The 19,180-nt window shown below is 42.9% G+C and overlaps 1 protein-coding gene across 1 annotated transcript; it reads right to left on the bottom strand.

Moving 5' to 3' along the window:
- Positions 1–5,291: 5,291 nt before the first annotated feature.
- On the bottom strand, positions 5,292–14,094 carry FAM240A (family with sequence similarity 240 member A). The gene is made up of 3 exons (XM_023515924.1): positions 13,925–14,094; positions 12,484–12,714; positions 5,292–5,382 (listed from the first exon to the last, which is right to left on the bottom strand). Exons 1-3 carry the CDS (start codon positions 14,092–14,094, stop codon positions 5,292–5,294), a joined length of 492 nt encoding a protein of 163 aa, XP_023371692.1.
- Positions 14,095–19,180: the final 5,086 nt, after the last annotated feature.

Raw genomic sequence — 19,180 nt, 5'->3', positions numbered from 1 at the left:
AAAAAAAAGAAAGAAAAGATACAATAACAAATTATAAGAGGGACTTTACCTCACAAATGTGATCAGTGTAACCTGGTTCTTTGTACCCTCAATGAATCTCCAACAATTAAAAAAAAAAAGGTACAATGACAATGGTCCCTGCGTATGTGGTTATTCTGAGGATTAAATGAAATTTCTAGTCAAGCAACTCAGAAAAGATGGGACAAACTACTGATGGGGTTCAGGTATTTGAGTCTTTGGCGTCCTAACACCACAGCATTTCAGAGCTAGGTAGACTCTGGGGCTGTCCAGAGTCTAAATATGGTGCCTTGGCATATTGAATGTTTTAAGCTGAAGGGATTTGAGAAACAGAAAGTACAGGAAAGTCTCTCTGAACTTCCCCGGAGTGTGAGAGGTGCCCTCCCTATACCTGGAGGAAAGGAGCGTCCTGACCTCTGAAGGTGGAGGAACATAGAGAGGAATCTGCACAAATGAGCCTTGCTGCTGTCCCAGTTTATCACCACTAGATTATATTCTTTGTCCTGTCATGGTTTTCCAAACTCCACTCTTCAAACCCTCCATGAAGAGCACTCATGCTGAAATATTCCTTTGGGTCTTCATTGCTTTATGAAGGCTCTCATGTCATGTAAAACTTAAATTAAATATATTTGTATTCTTTTCTCTTGTTAATCTGTCTTTTGTTACAGGGACCTCAACCAATGAACCCAAGAGGGATAGAAGGAAAAATATTTTTCCTCCTCTACAGAATGCAAATGAAGGTTTGAGGCTTTGGTATCCCAGCACTGCAGCATTTCAGAGCTAGGTAGATTCTGGGGCTGTCCAGCCAAGTGAAGCCTTGCAGAGCTTGGGAATTGCATGCTTTTAAGTGACAGAGGAGCCCTAGCAGAGCCTCTGGGTTCCCAAGTAGTCATGGACCTGTCCCTGTGCAACCCCCTTGCCTCCTGGGGGCTCCCCATGCAATTCTGGGCACCTATTTCTCTTTACCCAAAAAGGGTGCTGGAGACCCCCCAGTGTGTGTGAGCAGAGAAGGATGCCTGGGGAAACTTGGGAGGTTTATGTGCATGGCCCAGAGCGGGGCAGGAGAGTAGGAAGTTGGAGCATTTTATAAAACTGACTGGCAGACAATTGAAAGCAGGGCCTGGGAAGAAACTGCTGTACAGGGCCTCTGTGTTGGTGCCTCCCCGGGCACTCTCACTGGGACCTCAACTGCCAAGTGGGCTACGCTCACCCTTCTCTTCCCAGGTATAGCTCCCCCAAATGCTCCCCTTGTCTGCTGTCTGAGTCTGGGCTCCTCCCAGAGGTCCCATGTTTAACTATCTCTTTTCTTTCTCCTCACCAATGCTTGTATTTTTGTAGAAATTCTCATTTTTAAAAGCTTCTCTTAAAAATAAAATTTAACATGGTGGCGGGTGCCTGTAGTCTCAGCTGCTTGGGAGGCTGAGGCAAGAGAATTGCTTAAGCCCAAGAGTTTGAGGTTGCTGTGAGCTGTGACGCTACAGCACTCTACCCAGGGTGACAGCTTGAGACTCTGTCTCCAAAATACTAATAATAAAATAAATAAATAAATAAATAAAATTTAAACAACCACTAAGAAGTATTTAGTTTAGCCTTGGCTGGGGCAGTATTTACATCTTAGCGTAGGTTACTTGTTAACCTAAAGGGCTAAATCATTAATTGCTAAATTGCTAGGTTTGGAGGTAATAGGTGTTGGAAGTATATTTGGATGAGAGAATTTTCCAGATACATGAATTCATCTGGTGCTTCTCCTGATCGCGATCATCATCATCATCATCATTCCTGATGTTTATGGAGCATTTACATATTAGTTTTCTATTGCTGCATTAAAAATTATCACAAACCTAGGGGCTTGAAACAATACCTATTTATTTATTATTGGTTTTTTTGTTTTTAGAATACCCATTTATTAATTCATGGTTTCTGGAAGACAGAGTCCGAGCATGGCTGACAGGGTTTCACAGGCTGCGATCAATGTGTCTCTTTTTCTGGAGGGTAGCATCTTCTTTTAAGCTGACATGGTTTTGGCAGATTTCAGTTTCTTGTGGCTGTAGGACTAAGGTCCTTCTCTTGCTGGCTGTCTGAGGTCCTAGCGGCCGCCCACAGTTCCTTACCAGGTGACCTCCTTTAGAGTCCCCCTCACACTATGCATTTCTCTGATTGCAAGAAAGGCTTGGTTCTTTTTAAGTCTTTGTCTGATGGGTCAGGCCCATCTGAATAATCTCTGTTTGATTAATGCAAAGTCAATTTATAAGAAACCTAACTGTGGGAGCAATATCCCATCATATTCACAAGTTCTGCTGGCCCCCAAGGGGAGAGGACCATATGATGTGTGTACAATAGGGGAAGGGAACTTAGAGAATTCTTCCCACTACAACTCATTATGTGTCCGGGGCTGTACTTAGGAGGAAGGTACTATTATGAGCTGCATTTTAAAAATACGAAAACTGAAGCCCAGATCATTTAAATAACTTGACTAAGGTCACTACCTCGAATTTTACGCCGTAGAAATGTCTTTTTGTGTATTTATGTGGAAGTTTAGCACAATATGGTAGGTGCTTTGTGGATTTAAAACAAATGGCACCAGCTCCCTGGGCCCTGTGGACCATGCTACTCCATCTAGTAGCTTGTCCACTAAATCTTTTATCCAGCAAGTACTGCCATTAAGTGCCACATACATGCCACTACAATTTGGTTAATGCCAGACTGCATATATGACAGTGGACTGTTAAGATTATAATGCACCAGAAAAATCCCTAGTAACTAGTAATGTCGTAGCTGTCATAATATTGCACTGCAGCTCATCTGAGGTGATGCTGGTTTAAACAAACCTACTATGCTGCCTGGCATATGAAAATGTAGCACAACGATCATGTGCAGCAGATAATACTTGACAGTGATCATAAACGACTATGTTACCAGTTTCTGTATTTACTAGATTTTACTTTGTTATTTTAGAGGGTACTCCTTCTACTTACAAAAAAAGTTAACTGCCTCAAGCAAGTCCTTCAGGAGGTACTCCAGAAAAAGGCATTGTTTATATAGGTGATGACAACTGCAGGCATTACTGCCTCTAAGGACCTTCCAGGGTGACAAGATACAGAGGTGGAAGATAGTGATCTTGATGACCTTGACCCTGTGTTGGCCTAGGCTACTGTGTGTGTTGGGTCTTAGTTTTAACAAAAAAGTTTATTAAAAAAAAATTAAACATATCAGAAAGCTCCCTTCCCTGGTTAGAAACTGTTGGCCCAGGTCCAGTTATAGTTTTCACTCTCAGAAGCACAAACCCCTTGTGCTCCTGGACCTGAGAAGTGGCTGGAGAGTGACCATGACATTTCAGATTCCAGAATCTGTGTGCTAAAGACTCTGTTGGGGTGGCCAGATATGTTGAGCTGGGCTGATAAGGCGCTAACCAGTGTAAACATGTGGAGCTCGAAAATACAGCAATAAATACATTTGGTATTGGTAGCTGGAGAGTTTTAATGACTATACATGAAATGTGACTTTATAGAGCAATGGAACATAAGAAAAGCAATTCTATTAAACTATACTGTATGTATATATGCATTACCTGACTAAAAGACCAACTAAACACCACAGTCCATCCAGTCCCTGGTAGGACAGCTGGTATAAGAGGCTCATTTTTGTCACGAGTGAAGTTAACCTCATCAGCCTGTACTGCTCCAAGACCAACAGGGTTTCTCTGAATAAAAAGTCTTCTTAAGCAGCCAGCAAAGCTGATGGCAAGCAGGCTAACAGTGTCAATAATAGTCCATATCAGGGGTCCTCAAACTTTTTAAACAGGGGGCCAGTTCACTGTCCCTCAGACCATTGCAGGGCCGGACTGTGGGCCCCAGGACAAGTCGGCTGCTAAGCAGGACAGGCAGTGGCAAAAACACTCGGTGGGCTGGATAAATGTCCTGGGCGGGCTGCATGTGGCCTGCGGGCTATAGTTTGAGGACACCTGGTCCATATCATGCGTGTCTATTTCCGTCAACAGAATACAGACGTTGTGCAAAGCCTCCAGTTTCCTTAAGCTTTTTACTGCCTTTGTGCTAAGCCTCGGTGGCAACTCTAGCCGAAGTGCCAGAAGCCAGGAGGGTCAGGGAGAAGAGAGGCTGAGGAACAGAAGGGACTTTGGGGAGGAGAGGCCTGTCCTGCCTATTGCTGTGGCTGGTTTTCCACTTGCTTTTTCTCTAAGAGAAAATCATTTCCCTGCTTTGCTTTTCTCTCCATCTATAAATGGTCAGTAGCTACTGAACAGACCTGGATTGAAGCAAAGTGGAAAGTGGGACTGGCTTCCACCAAGAAGCGAATCATTTCAGCATGCGTGGTCCCCCACCGCCTGGGGCCCGGGGGCTAATCGAAGTTAATCCTGTTGGCAGTAGATCTCCTCACAGGCCATTCCTTAAGAACTTAACTAAGTATCTTCAATAAGTAATGGTCTGAGGCAAGTAGGAGTGGATAATTGGAACCTAAGTCAGGAGATTTGTTTTTTTATTCTATTTGGTTAATTCATGGTTCAATATGTAGGTACAATTGGTATCATTTTTGGATCTGTATCCCAGACAAAAATATAATAACCCGATAGGCTGTGTTTAAAGGAATATGAGTGTTCTATTATCATTCTTTATCTAATTAAAAAAATAAAGCAATAAAACAAAAAGCACACACCCAGTGTTGGCAAGACAACCCAGTTTTACTTAAACTATCCTATTACTGTTCTTGGTAAACATGTTTTTGAAAAAGCCAATTAAACTTGTATGAAGAGAAAGGAATACTAGATCAATTTATATTCGAGTCTTATTTTAATAACTGGTTACAACAGTTTTATTTCTGCAGATAGGTGCATTTCTCTGGTCATAAAAAGAAAATAAGAGAAAGGGTTACATCAGGGTTTCCTAGGCAAAATGGTGGAGTAAATGAGATATTTAAAGTATGACCCTCAATATCAGGAATCCCTCTGGTGTGCTTAGAACTTAAATTATTTAGACTTCAAAATTAGAAGACAATTATACAGAAATAAAGTGTGCTGCAAGGAGCTTTGATATTAAATATGCTCATCTTTAGAGACCGTTAGGATAATAACCTGGCCCTGTGCAGAGAGGACTGACTTGGCTGATAACTCCCACTGAGCACTGGGAAAGGATTTACAGGGAAAACAATAGTGTGAGATCTGTTTGGGTTAGCAAAGGGGCACGGGGATTTGCATTGACTCTCCTAGCAGAGTGACCTCAGCGTTTTGCATCCTCTTGCGTCAATGAAGCAGGAAGCTCTTAGGCAACATTTGTCCGCTTTTCAGTCTCATCTGGATTGTTCCGCAGCCTCAGCTTTGTTTCTAGCCTCTGCTTCCATTCTTCTCTGAGCCTGAAAATAGAAACAAAAACACATACAGATGGAGCTTTCATCTCCATGGCTGACGGCTCAGAGAAACTTCCTTCCCTCCCACCACTGTCCCCCCAAGGTAAGTGCGAACAGACTCTTGGTTCCATTAAAAGTATTCTAATCTTCGTCCTCTAAACTTTCCTTTGAGAGCTCAGTATCTTTAAAGTCAAAAAGAATAAATCTGTAAATCTAGACACCCAAACTGTCTTTCAAAAACAGAGGTGGGCTGGACACAGTGGCTCATGCCTATAATCCCAGCACTCTGGGAGGCCAAGCCAGGTGAATAGCCTGAGCTCAGGAGTCTGAGACCAGCCTGAGCAAGAGTGAGACCCCTTCTTACTAAAAATAGAAAAACCAGTCAGGCATTGTGGTGGGCAGCTGTAGTCCCAGCGATTCGGGAGGCTGAGGCAAGAGGATCATTTGAGCCCAACAGTTTGAAGTTGGTGTGAGCTATGATGCCATGGCACCCTACCCATGACACAGAGTGAGACTCTGTCTCAAAAACCAACCAACCAACCAACCAACCAACCAAACAACAACAAAAAACAGAGATGAAAGAAGTTATTTTTATCAATGAGACACCTGCACTCAAATGTTTATTGAAGCACAATTCACAATTGCCAAGATGTAGAAATCAACCCAAGTGTCCACCAATTCATGAGTGGATCAATTCAATGTGATATATGTATACCATGGAGTGCAACTCAGCATAAAAAGAAATAAATCAATGTCTTTTTCGGCAATGTGGAGTATCTCAAGAATGGAAAAACAAACACCTATGTTCTCCCTAATAATCTGGAACTAACTAATGGGGACTCATGGGCACAGAGAGAAGGAAAAGTCGTTAGAAATTAAAAAGAGGGGAAGGAGAAGATGGGGAGGGGTAAACATCTACCTAACAGGTACAATAAACACTCTTCAGGTGATGGGCACATTAACGGCCCTAACTTAAGCATTATAAAAGCTATTCATATAACAAAGACATTTGTACCCTCTTAAAATTTTGAAGTAAAAAACACCAGATATGAAATAAAGATGATTTTAGACATACCAAAACTGAAAGAAATCACCACCAGACTGTCACTACACTACATATTAAAGGAAGTCCTTCAAGCAAAAGGAAAATGACACGAGATGGAAATACAGGCCCACATAATGAGGTGAAGAGCAACCAAAAAGCAATTAGCAGGATACATGTTAGTCATTGTTTTCTTACTCTTTAAAGCTCTTTAAAAAATAATCAACTGTTGAAAGCAAATCTGTTAATGATGTATTGTGGCACTTAAATATGGAACTAAAACTTTACTTTGTACAATAGCACGAAGGTCATAGGGGAGAAATGGGGATATACCATTGTAAGGTTTTTATACTATACAGGAAATGATAAAATACCACTTGAAGGTAGACTGTGATGAATTAAGGAGGGATAATATAAATCCTAAACAACTGCTAAAATAACCCAAAAAGACATATTTCTTTAAAAGGCCAAATAAATAAATAAATAAAAGGCCAACAGAAGAGATAAAATAGAATCATACAAAATACTCAGTTAATCCAAAAGAAGGCAGAAAAAGAGAAAGGAGGCCAAGTATGGTGGCTCATGGCTGTAATCCTAGCACTCTGGGTAACTAAGGCAGGAGGATTGCTTGAGTCTAGAAATTTTCTTTTTCGGATTAATGTGAGAGTGCAAACAATGAGGTTACAATGTTTGCATTTGTTAGGTAGAGTCCCTCTTGTAGCTGTGTTCCACACCCAGGAGGTGTGCATATACCCTTACAATGTACCCATTGAGTGGGTTGAGTCCCGAAATTTGAGGTTGCAGTGAGGCAAAGAGCAATGATGATGACACTGTACTTTAGCTCAGGCAACAGAGCAAGACCCTGACTAAAAAAATAAATAAAAAGAGAGAAAAGAAATACAGAACAGACGAGAGAAACAGGAGACCAATAGTAAGATAGTAAAGTTAAGTCAAATCATATCAATAATGTTAATGGTATAACTAATCCATTTAAAATGCAAAGATTGTAAAATTGTATTAAAAAAGAAGTATCCAAATATGTGCTGCCTACGAGAAATCCACTTTGAATATGAAGGCACAAATAGTCTAAAAGTAAAAGGATTAAAACAATTTCTTGTTAACCCTAATCAAAGAGAGCTGCAGTTGTTATATTAATATCAGACAAAGTAGATTTCATAGCAACTAATGTTACCAAAGAAAAAAGGGGTCATTTTGTAATAAGGGGGTCAATTCATCAGGAGGGTATGCCACAACAATCTTACACACTTATGTGCCTAATAACAGAACTTCAAAATACCTGAAGCAAAGTGATAGAATGGCAAGAGAAATAGACAAACCTGCAATTATAGTCAGAGATTTCAATACCCATCTTTCAACAATCAAAACCAAGTGCGCAAAAAGTCAATAAGAGTTTGAAACACTTGAATAGTATTATCAACCGACTTGACGTAATTGACATTTAAAGAACATTTACCTCAACAATAGCAGCAGAACACACATTCTTTTCTTTTTTCTTTTTTTGAGACAGAGTCTCACTTTGTGTCCTGGTTAGAGTGCTGTGGCATCATAGTTCACAGCAACCTCAAACTCTTGGGCTCAAGTAGTTCTCTTGCCTCAGCCTCCTGAGTAGCTGGGACTACAGGTACCTGTCACATCACCCCGCTAATTTTTTCTATTTTTAGTAGAGATGGGGTCTGACTCTTGCTAAGGCTGGTCTTGACCTCCTGAGTTCAAGCAATTTGCCTGTCTCACCTCACAGAGTGCTAGGATTACAGGTATGAGCCATCGCACCCAGTCTTCTTTTCAAATGTACATGGAATATTTAGCGGGATAAGAAATATTCTAGGCTATAAAACAGGTCACAATAAATTTAAAAGGATTTAAGTTCTGCAAAGTATAGTCTCTGATCACAATAATCAAGTTAGCATCAATAACAGAAAACCATCCGAAATAGTGCCTAAATATTTTGAAATCAAATAACACGATTCTAAATAAGTCATAAATTAAAGAAAGAATCAGGAAATTAAATAAAAATCAATTGTAATAACATCACAAATATGAAATAGGGATAAATCTGACAAAAGATACACATATAACTTGTGCACTGAAACTGTCGAAAGAAACATTGTTGAAAGAAATTAAAGTAGATCTAAATAAAGAGAGAAATACATTATATTTATGTATCAGAGACTCTAAATATTGTTAGGATGTCAGTTCTCCTTAAATTGATCCATAAATTCAATTCCATCCAATCAAACCCAGTATGCATCTTTTAAATAACAGAAATTGACAAGTTATTAAAAAATTCATATAGACCTAGAACAACCAAAACAACTTTGAAAAAGAAGAACTGGTTGTACGACTTATATTATCTATCTTCAAGAATTATTACAAACATAAGCAGTCAAAACAGCATGTCGTTGGTGCCAATGGACAAATAGATCAATGGAACTGAAAGAAAGCCCCCAAATAGACCCTCACATGTATCAGGAATTGATTTTCAACAAAAGGGCAAAGGCAATGTAGTAGAAAAAGGATAGTCCTTTCAACAAATGGTGCTGGAATCACTGGGTAATTCATATCTCACATTTAATTAAAACATTAAGTCAAAGTGAATTATTATGTAAATAGAAAACTTAAAACTATAACTTCCAGAAATAGAACCTAGGAGATAATCTTTGCATCCTTGAAATAGGCAAAGATAAATACCCAAAGCAAAATTCATAAAAGAAATTTCTTTATAAATTGGACTTGATCAAAACTGGGAACTTTTCTGCAAAAGAATAAACCCCAAGAAAGGAAAAAGAAGATGATGATAAAGATGAGAGAAGAAACTAGTGAAATAGTTCCTAGCTCATTAAGGGGATAGGATATCAATTCAAAAAGTAAGAAAAGAATAAAAAGAAATAGAGAAGAGGAGAAATAAAACACTCAAGGAACTAATATGGTGGAAACAAGTCAATTGTAATAAATGTAATTCACCAGGGACCGACTAAAATACTGTATGTCACATTAGAAAATCATATAATTCAACTACGTGCTGTTCAAAAAAGACACCCTTAAGTGATAAAGACAAAAGTAAATTGAAAATAGAAAGAGGAAAGAAAGACATACAAGGCAAATACAAGACATACAGAAACAAAGTGTGTTAATAGCTGATAAAAAGACTTTCAGACAAAGGGATAATGAAAGTCACTGCCTAATGATAAGAAGGTTCACTTCACCAGGAAAATATTACACTTTGAAACGTATATGCAGCTAAGCCTCAAGCTATACACAGAGAAAATTAATGGAACTACTTGGATTATGAAGATGTATTGAGGAGGAAGAATTGTATTCTTTTCTTGCAAGATAACATTTAAAAAATAACCTTTATTGTAGAACGTTAGCGCCCCCTGTATCTACTCCCAGCTTCAGCAGCTCATGGCTAATCTTGTTTCCCACAGCACCTTTCCATTGCATTCTAAACAGAATAACCATAATTAGTTATTTTGTTCTTAAAAAATAAGAACTCTTTTTCAAAAAAGAAACTACCTGACTATCCTCAGACTTAAAAAATTAACCAGAGGTACTTGATGTCATCAAATAGTCAGTCAGTTCACAATTGCCTGATTGTCTTATAATTTTTAACAGTTTGGTTAAATCAGGATCAAAACAAAGCAGTACATTTTTACTTGTTGCTATATCTTTTAAGTTTCTTTTAATATGTAAATTCTCCTTCAGCTTTCCCCTTCCTTTGTGATTTTTTTTAAAGCCAGATTGCTTGGGAGAGCTTGCACAGTTTGGATTTTGCTGACTGTATTCCTGTGTGATTTTAACCTATTCCTCTGTCTCCTGTATATTCTGTTAATTGGAGGGTAAAACGAGAGGCTTGATTAGATTCAGGTTCTTTTTTTTGAGACAGTCTCATTACGTCACCCTCAGTAGAGTGCTGTGGAGTCACAGCTCACAGCAACCTCAGGCTTAAGCGATTCTTGGTTTACGCGATTCTCTTGCCTCAGCTTCCCGAGGCACCTGCCACAATGCCAGGCTATTTTTGTTTTTGTTGTTGCAGTTGTCATTTGCCCCGGCTGGGTTCAAACTCGCCAGCCCCAGTGTATGTGGCCGGTGCCCCACTCACTGAGCTATGGGCGCCCAGCCAGATTCAGGTTCATTTTTTTCCCCACCCTTCACAAGTGATATAATGGACAGCCATCCTATCTGTCTGGCTTTGTTTCTTTTTTTGATATCAGCAGACACTGATGATCATTGCTTAGATCCAATTTTCATTAGATGTCACCAAATGTTGGTACCTATTTCTGTCCATCATTTTTCATTTGTGTTTGGAGGCTGCATCAGTGGAGGAGGCATGAAGTCACCCCTGCTAGAAAACAGGACCCTGGGCAGGAATTGTGTGGGGAAGACACTGGCGGACCTACCCCCCAGTCCTCTCACCACCTGTCCACAGAACCCAGCCAGAAGCCAAAGGATGAGGGCACCCAGCGTGGGGAAGGGGTCTGCCGAGGGAGGAGAGTTAGTGGGGTGGGGGGCAAAGGAGATAATCCAGCTGGGCAGGGAACCCAGGAATGGGGGGCAGAATCCCAGCGCAGAGTGAGCTGGCAGCAAGGACCCGCATGACAGGCAATTCCATGGTCGTGCCCACGTATAGCCAGCCACAAGCACCTATTGAATGTTCAGTGCTGCAGCAGGGACTTGGAAGAATACAGGATAAACATGTAAAAATGGCTGTCTCTCCGGTCACAAGCTCTTCTCCTGCCTTGGGAACCATTTCTTCTACTTAGAATGCTCTTCTCCACTCTCCCCCTTCTGCACGGCTCTCTTTTCCCTGAAAGATGTCCTGGGGGCGGGAGGGGGGCACAGTGATAGATACCTGGGGGCTGGACGTTGGGGCATGGGCTGGCCCCCCAGTATGCCTCATACCAGAGGTACAAGCAGCTGCAGCCCCAGGGCTGAGTGAACCAGCGCTGAAGCTGGGAGCCCCAGGGGACCACAGAGGGGATCACTGACCCTGCAGTGTGCAGATGGGGGACGGCGGCACTGTGTAGGACCCCTGGCCAATTCCAAAATGGGGCAACATCATGCACACCCCTGCTCACGTTAGCAGCTGAGAAGCTTCATCTGGGGTGAAGGGAAGACGGAGGTGCGTGCTCTCTGCCCACGGTGGAAGGGCAGTGGCTCTCCACCACCCCTCTTACCTCTCTTAGTGTCCATTTCTCTCTGATAAAAATAACCAGGAGGATGCTGAGGCCCAGAGGCCCAGAGATGCAGAGGGGTGGACCTGTGGCGGGCTGCAGCAGGCTCCGCCCCACCCTGCTCCGAGCTCACTCTCGCCTCTTCTTGTTTTTCTCCTCTAAGCAAGGTCTTCCTTTGGTATTTTGCTGCTCCTGTATTAGATTCTGGATTACCCCGGAGAACAGAAGAGAGAGTAGATCTGCTGTTCCTGAGCCCTGACCCCGGGCCGGGCACCGTGCTGGGTGCTTTAGGTACATGTTGGTTTTCAAGCCTAACATCCTGATGATCTGGGGCCTTCTCTTCCACTTTGTGATGGGACAACTGAGAGTAGTGACCAGAGCAGAGGCCCACTGGGCTACCCAGTTCTAATCAGAGGAGGGGGAGAGGATAAACAAATTAAGGTCTTCTGCCATCTCACCAACCAGATTTCCTTGTGGTCTTTTTTATATGCATAGATGGATGCCCTCTACATGTATACACCTGTGTGTGTGTGTATGAACACGTTAGCAAACTGTACAATTTGTTTCACAACTTATTTGTTCATACCTTGGCTTTTGCCTCTCTTGGAGCCTTGTCTGGGGAAATCAATTTTGCTTTGACAAAACAAACTAGGTGACAATGATGTGTCAGTGAAGGTCACTCATTGCCATGAATGTGTCACTGTGGTGCAGATGTTCACAGTGGAGCAGTTGTATATGTGTCGGTGGCAGAGGGTGAATAGGAACTCTCCATACCATCTGCTCAGTTTTGCTGTGAACCTAAGACTGCCCTAAAAAATAACACCCATTTTTAAAAATGCATTAATCTATAAAGTAGAGAGACAAGCCACGTACTTCCTCAGCGCACTTCTTCCCAGACGATGCTCCTCTGATTCTCGGTAGCAAGTCTGTTTGCCGATTTCCCTTTCCCAGAAGCGTTTGAGCTCATGACAAGTGTTCCGGCAGAAGACCTCCCGGCGAGTGTACTGATTGTTCATCCCCTGGAAAAGAAAAGGATGGCTGAACCCCTGTAAAACACGATCTCTCGGACTCTGCAGGGTATAGGCATCTGTCTGAATCCAGACCCTGTCATTACAAGAGGGGATGCTGGACAGCCATAGAACCTCGATGAGTAAGAGGACACGTGTGGCCCCAGGACCTGCTGCTGGCCATCAGGACACAGAGAGATGTAAGCACAAAAGTGGCCCATAGGGAATGCAGAGGTGCTGGAGCGGGTGCCCATGTAAACACCTGGCAAACACCTCTGTCCTTCCTTCCTCCCCACAGAACAATCATTTCTTAACCTTTTATCAGCAGGGAATGTGTGCCAGGCATTGTGTCCACCTTGGTCTGTTCAGTTATTACAACATCCACATGAGATAGGCATCACCTTCCTCATTTTATAGCTCAGACATCTGAGGAGTTACAAAACTTGCCTGTGGTCCCCCAACAATAACTGGCAAGGGTAGACTTCATACTGATGAAAGTTTCCAAGCCTTTACTAAAGGGGTTTGTCATAGAAGATGGTTCAAGGGCCTGACACACCCAGAGCAAGCTGCGTGGAGGCACATGCTTGTATGTGCATGTGCACAGGTGGGTTCTATGTGTGGAATGACATGTCAGACTCTCATAATGCCAAATTTTTTCCATGAAGAAACTCTGCTCCACTGTCAAATCTAAGTGGGCCCAGCCGAAGGCCAAGAGCAGAGACTCCAGGTGCTCCTGTCCATGGCTGGGGCCCCTGCAGAGAGGGGTGGGGAAATGTTAGCCTGGGAGAGTTGGCTTGGCTTCCTCAGAGAGGGATGGGCCCTGATCCCAGGAAGGGCTGTCCGTGGGGTAGTGGTGGGTCCAGACCTGGGTATTATAAGATGTTCTGGGACATAAGACTGGAGGGGCAAGGGTGGACACAGTGGGGGAAGCCCAGGGAGACGCTGTGACCAGGGTGGGAGGGGTGAGATGACCAAGAGTGGGCAGCCTCCCAAGGGACCTGGAAGTCACCTTCCACAATCCAGTGGACAGTGAAGGAAGGGAGTGTCAGTGGAGACTCCCTTGGTCCTGCCTGATGCATAGGAGGATGAATGCAGAGAGCCGTGGGGAGGGACCTTGAGTAGTGGTGGGGGTTTGAGTTGCCAACACCCAGGGGAAGCACTGAGGGGACACCTGGCAGTTGTCAGCCTGGAACTCATCATGGAGTGTGGGCCATAGCTCTTTTAGAGAGGGCCGGGGGGAAGGAGAAGCGTCTAAGGCCAGATGTTCTGGAACATTCCAGACCTGTGTTCCCACTGCCTTGACATACCTTCTGTTTGTCACATAAATTCTCATAACCTCTATCTCCTCATCTTTACGATTTCCCTGACGATCAAATCTGATCACAAATGTGAACGTGTTTGGCAGTTTATAAAGTTCTGAATAAATATAACCATGAGCTTGGTCCTGGCCTCTGGTTTTCTGGCATAAAGACACCATCAGCCCAAGCTCCGTGAATGTCATTGAAAGCACAAAGAGGTGTTAATCTCCTTTATTTCATAATATTAAGTATTTGGCTTCTTGGGTATATGACTGAGATTCATTTGTCTCTGTCCCTGTTCTGTTGGCCACCATTTAGGACTGCTTAGATGACAGGGCAGCAAAACCTATTCTTAGGTCAAACAGCAAAACTGCCTCCCTCTGAGGACCAGGCTCAGGGGCACATTTGGTAAGAGCTTTTGTCCTATGTCCATTCCTCTGTGGCACATTGGAGGGGAGCCTTGCCGCACACACTCACTGGGAGTGTCCCCTGTGTGGGATTGACACCCATGTCTACCTCCCTTTCCTCATGTTATTTTACAAACTAAATGGCTGCTTTGCTGGAAGATGCTGGAGACACAATCCTAAAAACAAGTAAGACATTTTAAAAAATGTGTTTGATTTTTAGACCAACTGTAGTATCTTGTTTGGTCATTGTTCTCACCGTGAACAAAACTGTAGCCACTGCTATCACCCGTTTTGTGCCCTCAAGGAAACAAAATGAATGCCAACTTTAGAAATACACTTTTAAGAGAACATAAAAATAAGGCAGAAGGAGGGAATTAAGGTCCTGTGACTGTGTCCCCGGTCACCTCCAAGGCCTGACCCTGCGATAAGACAGCATCTCTCCTGACATGACCTGAGGTATAACAGAGAGTGAGTGAGTACAGAGAGTCCCCTGTCTAAGGGTCTGGGCGCTTCCTAGGGGAATGGACACGCAGTCTGAGTGGTTGTGCTGATGACAGCCCTGTAGAGCCGGGAGCCACCCAAGGAAATTAGGGCCTGTCTGAGGTTGTAGAAATGTTCTGGAACTTATTTATAGTGATGATGATGTAGCAGTATACAATCCTGGAAACTGATCAAACTCCACATTTAAAATGGATGAACTGTATTATATAAGTTATATCTCAATAAACAGAGGGGAAGTGTTTCTTCCACCTTTGGACTAGAGAGTCATCCTAGTTCCCTGGCTCTCACCTGCTGGCACTCTGCTAGCAATTTACCCTTAGGGTTTAGCCGGTTCCTTCGTAGGTAACAGGTAATGTGTTTCTGTGTTTGCGTTTTGGTTTCTTGGTGTCTGAAGTGAGCACGACTGCTGCTCCTTGAAGAAGCACGATGAGGAGATTAGGATTACTTGGAAAGTCCTCAGGATACAGGGTACTGCCCTTGATAAATAAATAGCTCTATTTTTCCGTGTCTCCTCAGCCCAGAACACCACCCAATCTGGTGTTTGAGAGAATCAGGACTACTGCTTCCGGTCAATCACCACCAATCCGGGAAAGCTCTAACAACCTCAATGACGGTTATGAATTTGACTTCACACAGTTAATCAGCTAATGCTTAAAGAGAACTACGGCATGCCATGATGCAAAGACATCAGTTCTGTTGAATTTTTGCCATCTGAGAGGCTCTAGTGCTGCAGGAGGAGCCACCTAGTGTTCAGTGAGCCAACTGAGACACAGAAATATTCCCTCAGAGCCTGACACTGTGCCAACAATGTAATTTCCCAAGTCTTGGATTGCTCAGAGTATGAAACCCAAATACAGAAATCGGAGAGCTGTTTTTTAAAAAAACAGAGTTCTGGCTTATATCGATCATTCTTGTGACTCTCGGCTACAGCGGCTACATACCAGCCGACTGCGTCATACCAGGGTACTGCTTCACATCCATACCTCATAAAAGCAACTGTTTGTGATTATTTTTCCCATTTCAAAAAGTATGTTTTACTACTTTTTAAATTTTTATTTATGATTAAAACTTGAAACAGAAGGGGCTGGGTGCAGTGGCATGCTATTTATCAAGGACAATATCTTTGTTCCCTAAGGACTTTCCCAATGTTGATAGTCTCCTAGCACTTTGGGAGGCTGAGGTGGGTGGATTGCTTGAGCTCAGGAGTTTGAGACTAGCCTGAGCAAGAGCAAGACCTACAAGCAATAGAAAAAAAATAGCCAGGTGTTGTGGTGCACACCTGTAATCCCAGCTTCATGGGAGGCTGAGGCAGGAGGATCTCTTGAGCCCAGGAATTTGAGGTTGTTGTGAGCAATGATGACACCATTGCACTCCACTGGGGCAATAGAGTGAAACTCTGCCCAAGAAGAAGGAAAAGGGTGGGGGGACAAGAAGGGGGACAAGATGGAGCAGAGGGGAGGGGGGGGCAGAAATAGTACGGAGTGGCTTTAGGTAAAATGGAGGAAGCATGCTCTAACTTGTTCCCCCAAAGAGCATAGTTCAGGACAGAAGGCAGGGTGCATCTGTTTGACGTTTCTTTAAAGTAAATAGTAGCGAGTTGACTAGAAAAGAAAACCAGAACTCCAGTTACCACTGAATGCCACTAACTTTTCCATTTTTACTCACATATTCCCAGTTTGGGCTCAAGGCAACCAGAAACCCAGAAGTGGGAACATGGACAGCTAGAGCTCCAAGAAATCCTCTGACTCTAGGGGGAAAGGGGACACTTAATGCTCAAAGGATAAGGACAACACTTGATTGTCCATGAGCTTCTGAGGTGAGGGAGGTGTGGTGACAGCAGAATCAAATGGCAGCCCAGCCGGCAGAGACACAAAACGCTGAGGCAGAGAGTCTTGCTCTCTGGAGGAAGGCTGTGGCCTTTGGAGGGTAGAGGCGACCCTTGCTGCTTATTTTCTATCTTGGTCTCCTTGGTACTTGGGCCAGATGTAAGTGCAGTTCAGAGAGTGTGCGGCAGAACTGGGAAGCTAAAGTCCTAGATTTCTGGCCAAAAGACTGAAAAAGAGGACTCCAGAGAATTGCAAAATAGCAAAATACCAGGAACAGCTCGGACGTGGGCAAGCCTCAGAAAGAGACCCCTGGCAGGTTGCAGCTGCGCACGCGCGGCTCTGATCTCAAACAGCACACCAGAGACTTTCCAAACTAAGGGATAGGCCCAGGCCATCACCACATATAGCATTACAAAGAATTTCAAAGCAAAGGACTTGGAAATTACAACTCACAGAAGGCTGGTTGGAACTTGCGGCCTGAACCCAACCACATAGATTATCTACTAAAACAAACAACAAAATCTGTATTCTCCAAAGGAGAAGACAAGGCTGAAAGTGTAAGAATTTAAAATGTCCCAGCTAGAACTCATAATTACTGAGCATACAAAGAACCAGGAAAGCCTCAACAAGCATGAAGAAAGAAAACCAACAGATGCCAAGAAAAATCACACAGATATGATAATCTGACAAACTGAAAGCCATTGCTGTAAAAATGCTCTCAGAAAGAAGGCAAACACTCTAAAGTGAAATGGAAGGGAGCAATTAATAAGTTGGGCTTCATCAAATCAAAAATTTATGCTCTACGAAAGACATTAAGGAACGAAAAGACAAGGTACAAACTGAGAAAAAAATGGCCAATCACATACCTGACAAAGGACTTTTATCCAGAACGTATGAAGGACCCTCAAAACTCATCAGTAAGAAAACAACCTAACTGCCAGACGGGAAGAGCACTTAAACAGACATTTCACTGAAGGGGATACACAGATATCCAATAAATACATCAAAAGATATTGCACATCATTAGCCATTAGGGAAATGCAAATTACAAACACGTAGAGATATCACTACATTCCTATGAGAATAGCCAAGATAAAAGAAAGACAAATGCTAGAGAGGATTGGTGTGGAGCAAGTGAAACTTTCATGCATTGCTGGAAGGAATGCAAAATGGTACAGGTAGTATTCTGGAAAACAGTTTGGCATTTCCTTATCAAGTTAGTGAAACATATACACACTATTTAACACAGTGATTCCACTCTTGGGTATTTCGCCTAGAGAAATGTAAACTTGTGTTCAAGCAAAATCCTGCACACCTGTACACAGCTCTATTCATGATTGCCAAAAAGTGGAGACAAGCCAATAGTCTTTCAGGGGGTGAATGGATAATAATCGGTCAGCTGTCCATCGGGTGGAAGACTGTGCACCAGTACAAAGGAACAAGGTATTGACACATGCAGTAACTTGGATGAGACTCAAAGGCATTGTGCTGAGTGGAAGGAAGAGGCCAATCTCGAATCTTCTCTATGATTCTGTTCACATTACATTCTTGAAAAGACAAAATTGTGGTTGACTGCCTGCAGTTCGAGATGGGGAGGGTACGACTGCGAAGTCCTAACGTGAGGGCATGTGTGGGAAGGACACGATGGAAGTGTTCTGTCTCCTGATGGTGGTGGTGGTCACACGAAGCTGTGTGTGTTGATACCCGCAGAATCGAGCAGGCACAAGAGTTGTTTTCTACAGTGTGTTAACATAAAAATAAAAATTTAAAAGACAGAACAGAAAATATTTTTAGTAAACTATATTTCAGCGTTATGCTAATTTGATAAGCTTCAGTCATTGAAAAGTCTCAAAGATTATTTTCTGTCACTGAAACACCACTGAGCCCTGTAACCTGGTTGTCCTGTGAACCAGGAGTACTGGCACCACCTAGGCATTGGTACAAAAGCAGAATTTGTCAAGTCCAAAATCTGACTCAAGATCTGCTTTTAAACCTGATCCCCAGATGAGCCTTATACATATTACAGTTTAAGAAGCGCTGCTTCAGAACTACAGAGACGACGCTAAGGAGCATCCTCTTAAACGTCAGTCTTCTGAGAAGCCCTGGGTGCCGGAGCACCTCCGTCTGCACATCCCTTGAGGGCGTTTGTACCTTTGGGGTTTCGGCATCTCTCAGTCAATATGTGCTGTTGTTTCTTTATTGTGTATCATCTCCTTAGAGCCTTGTAAAGTGAACACTGGACGTTGATTTCTGGCTTCTCTTAGCATTTGACTTGTTTTCAATGCATCATTAAATTATATAAAGCGGGTATGGAAAAGCCCCATTAAGATTTCTAAGTCATTCCCAAGCAGGTGCAAGCAAGTGGGTTCAGAGGGAAAGATGAATTCCCTTCCCCCCCAAGAAGCATAAGCTAAGCCTCAACCCCAGGCACTCTCAGGTTCAACATCCTTTACCGTTGAGATGAATCTGCTGCTGTCTTGATGTGGTGTAAAGGAAGGCAAGTGCTGCAGCTCTTGTCTCCTCAGGTCTGG

The sequence above is a fragment of the Otolemur garnettii genome, unplaced genomic scaffold (genome assembly GCF_000181295.1).
Source record: "Otolemur garnettii isolate 467f Iridium unplaced genomic scaffold, OtoGar3 scaffold00082, whole genome shotgun sequence".
NCBI lineage: Eukaryota > Metazoa > Chordata > Mammalia > Primates > Galagidae > Otolemur > Otolemur garnettii.
Note: the sequence above shows the minus strand (reverse complement) of the source record. Positions and strands in the feature narration are given on the sequence as shown.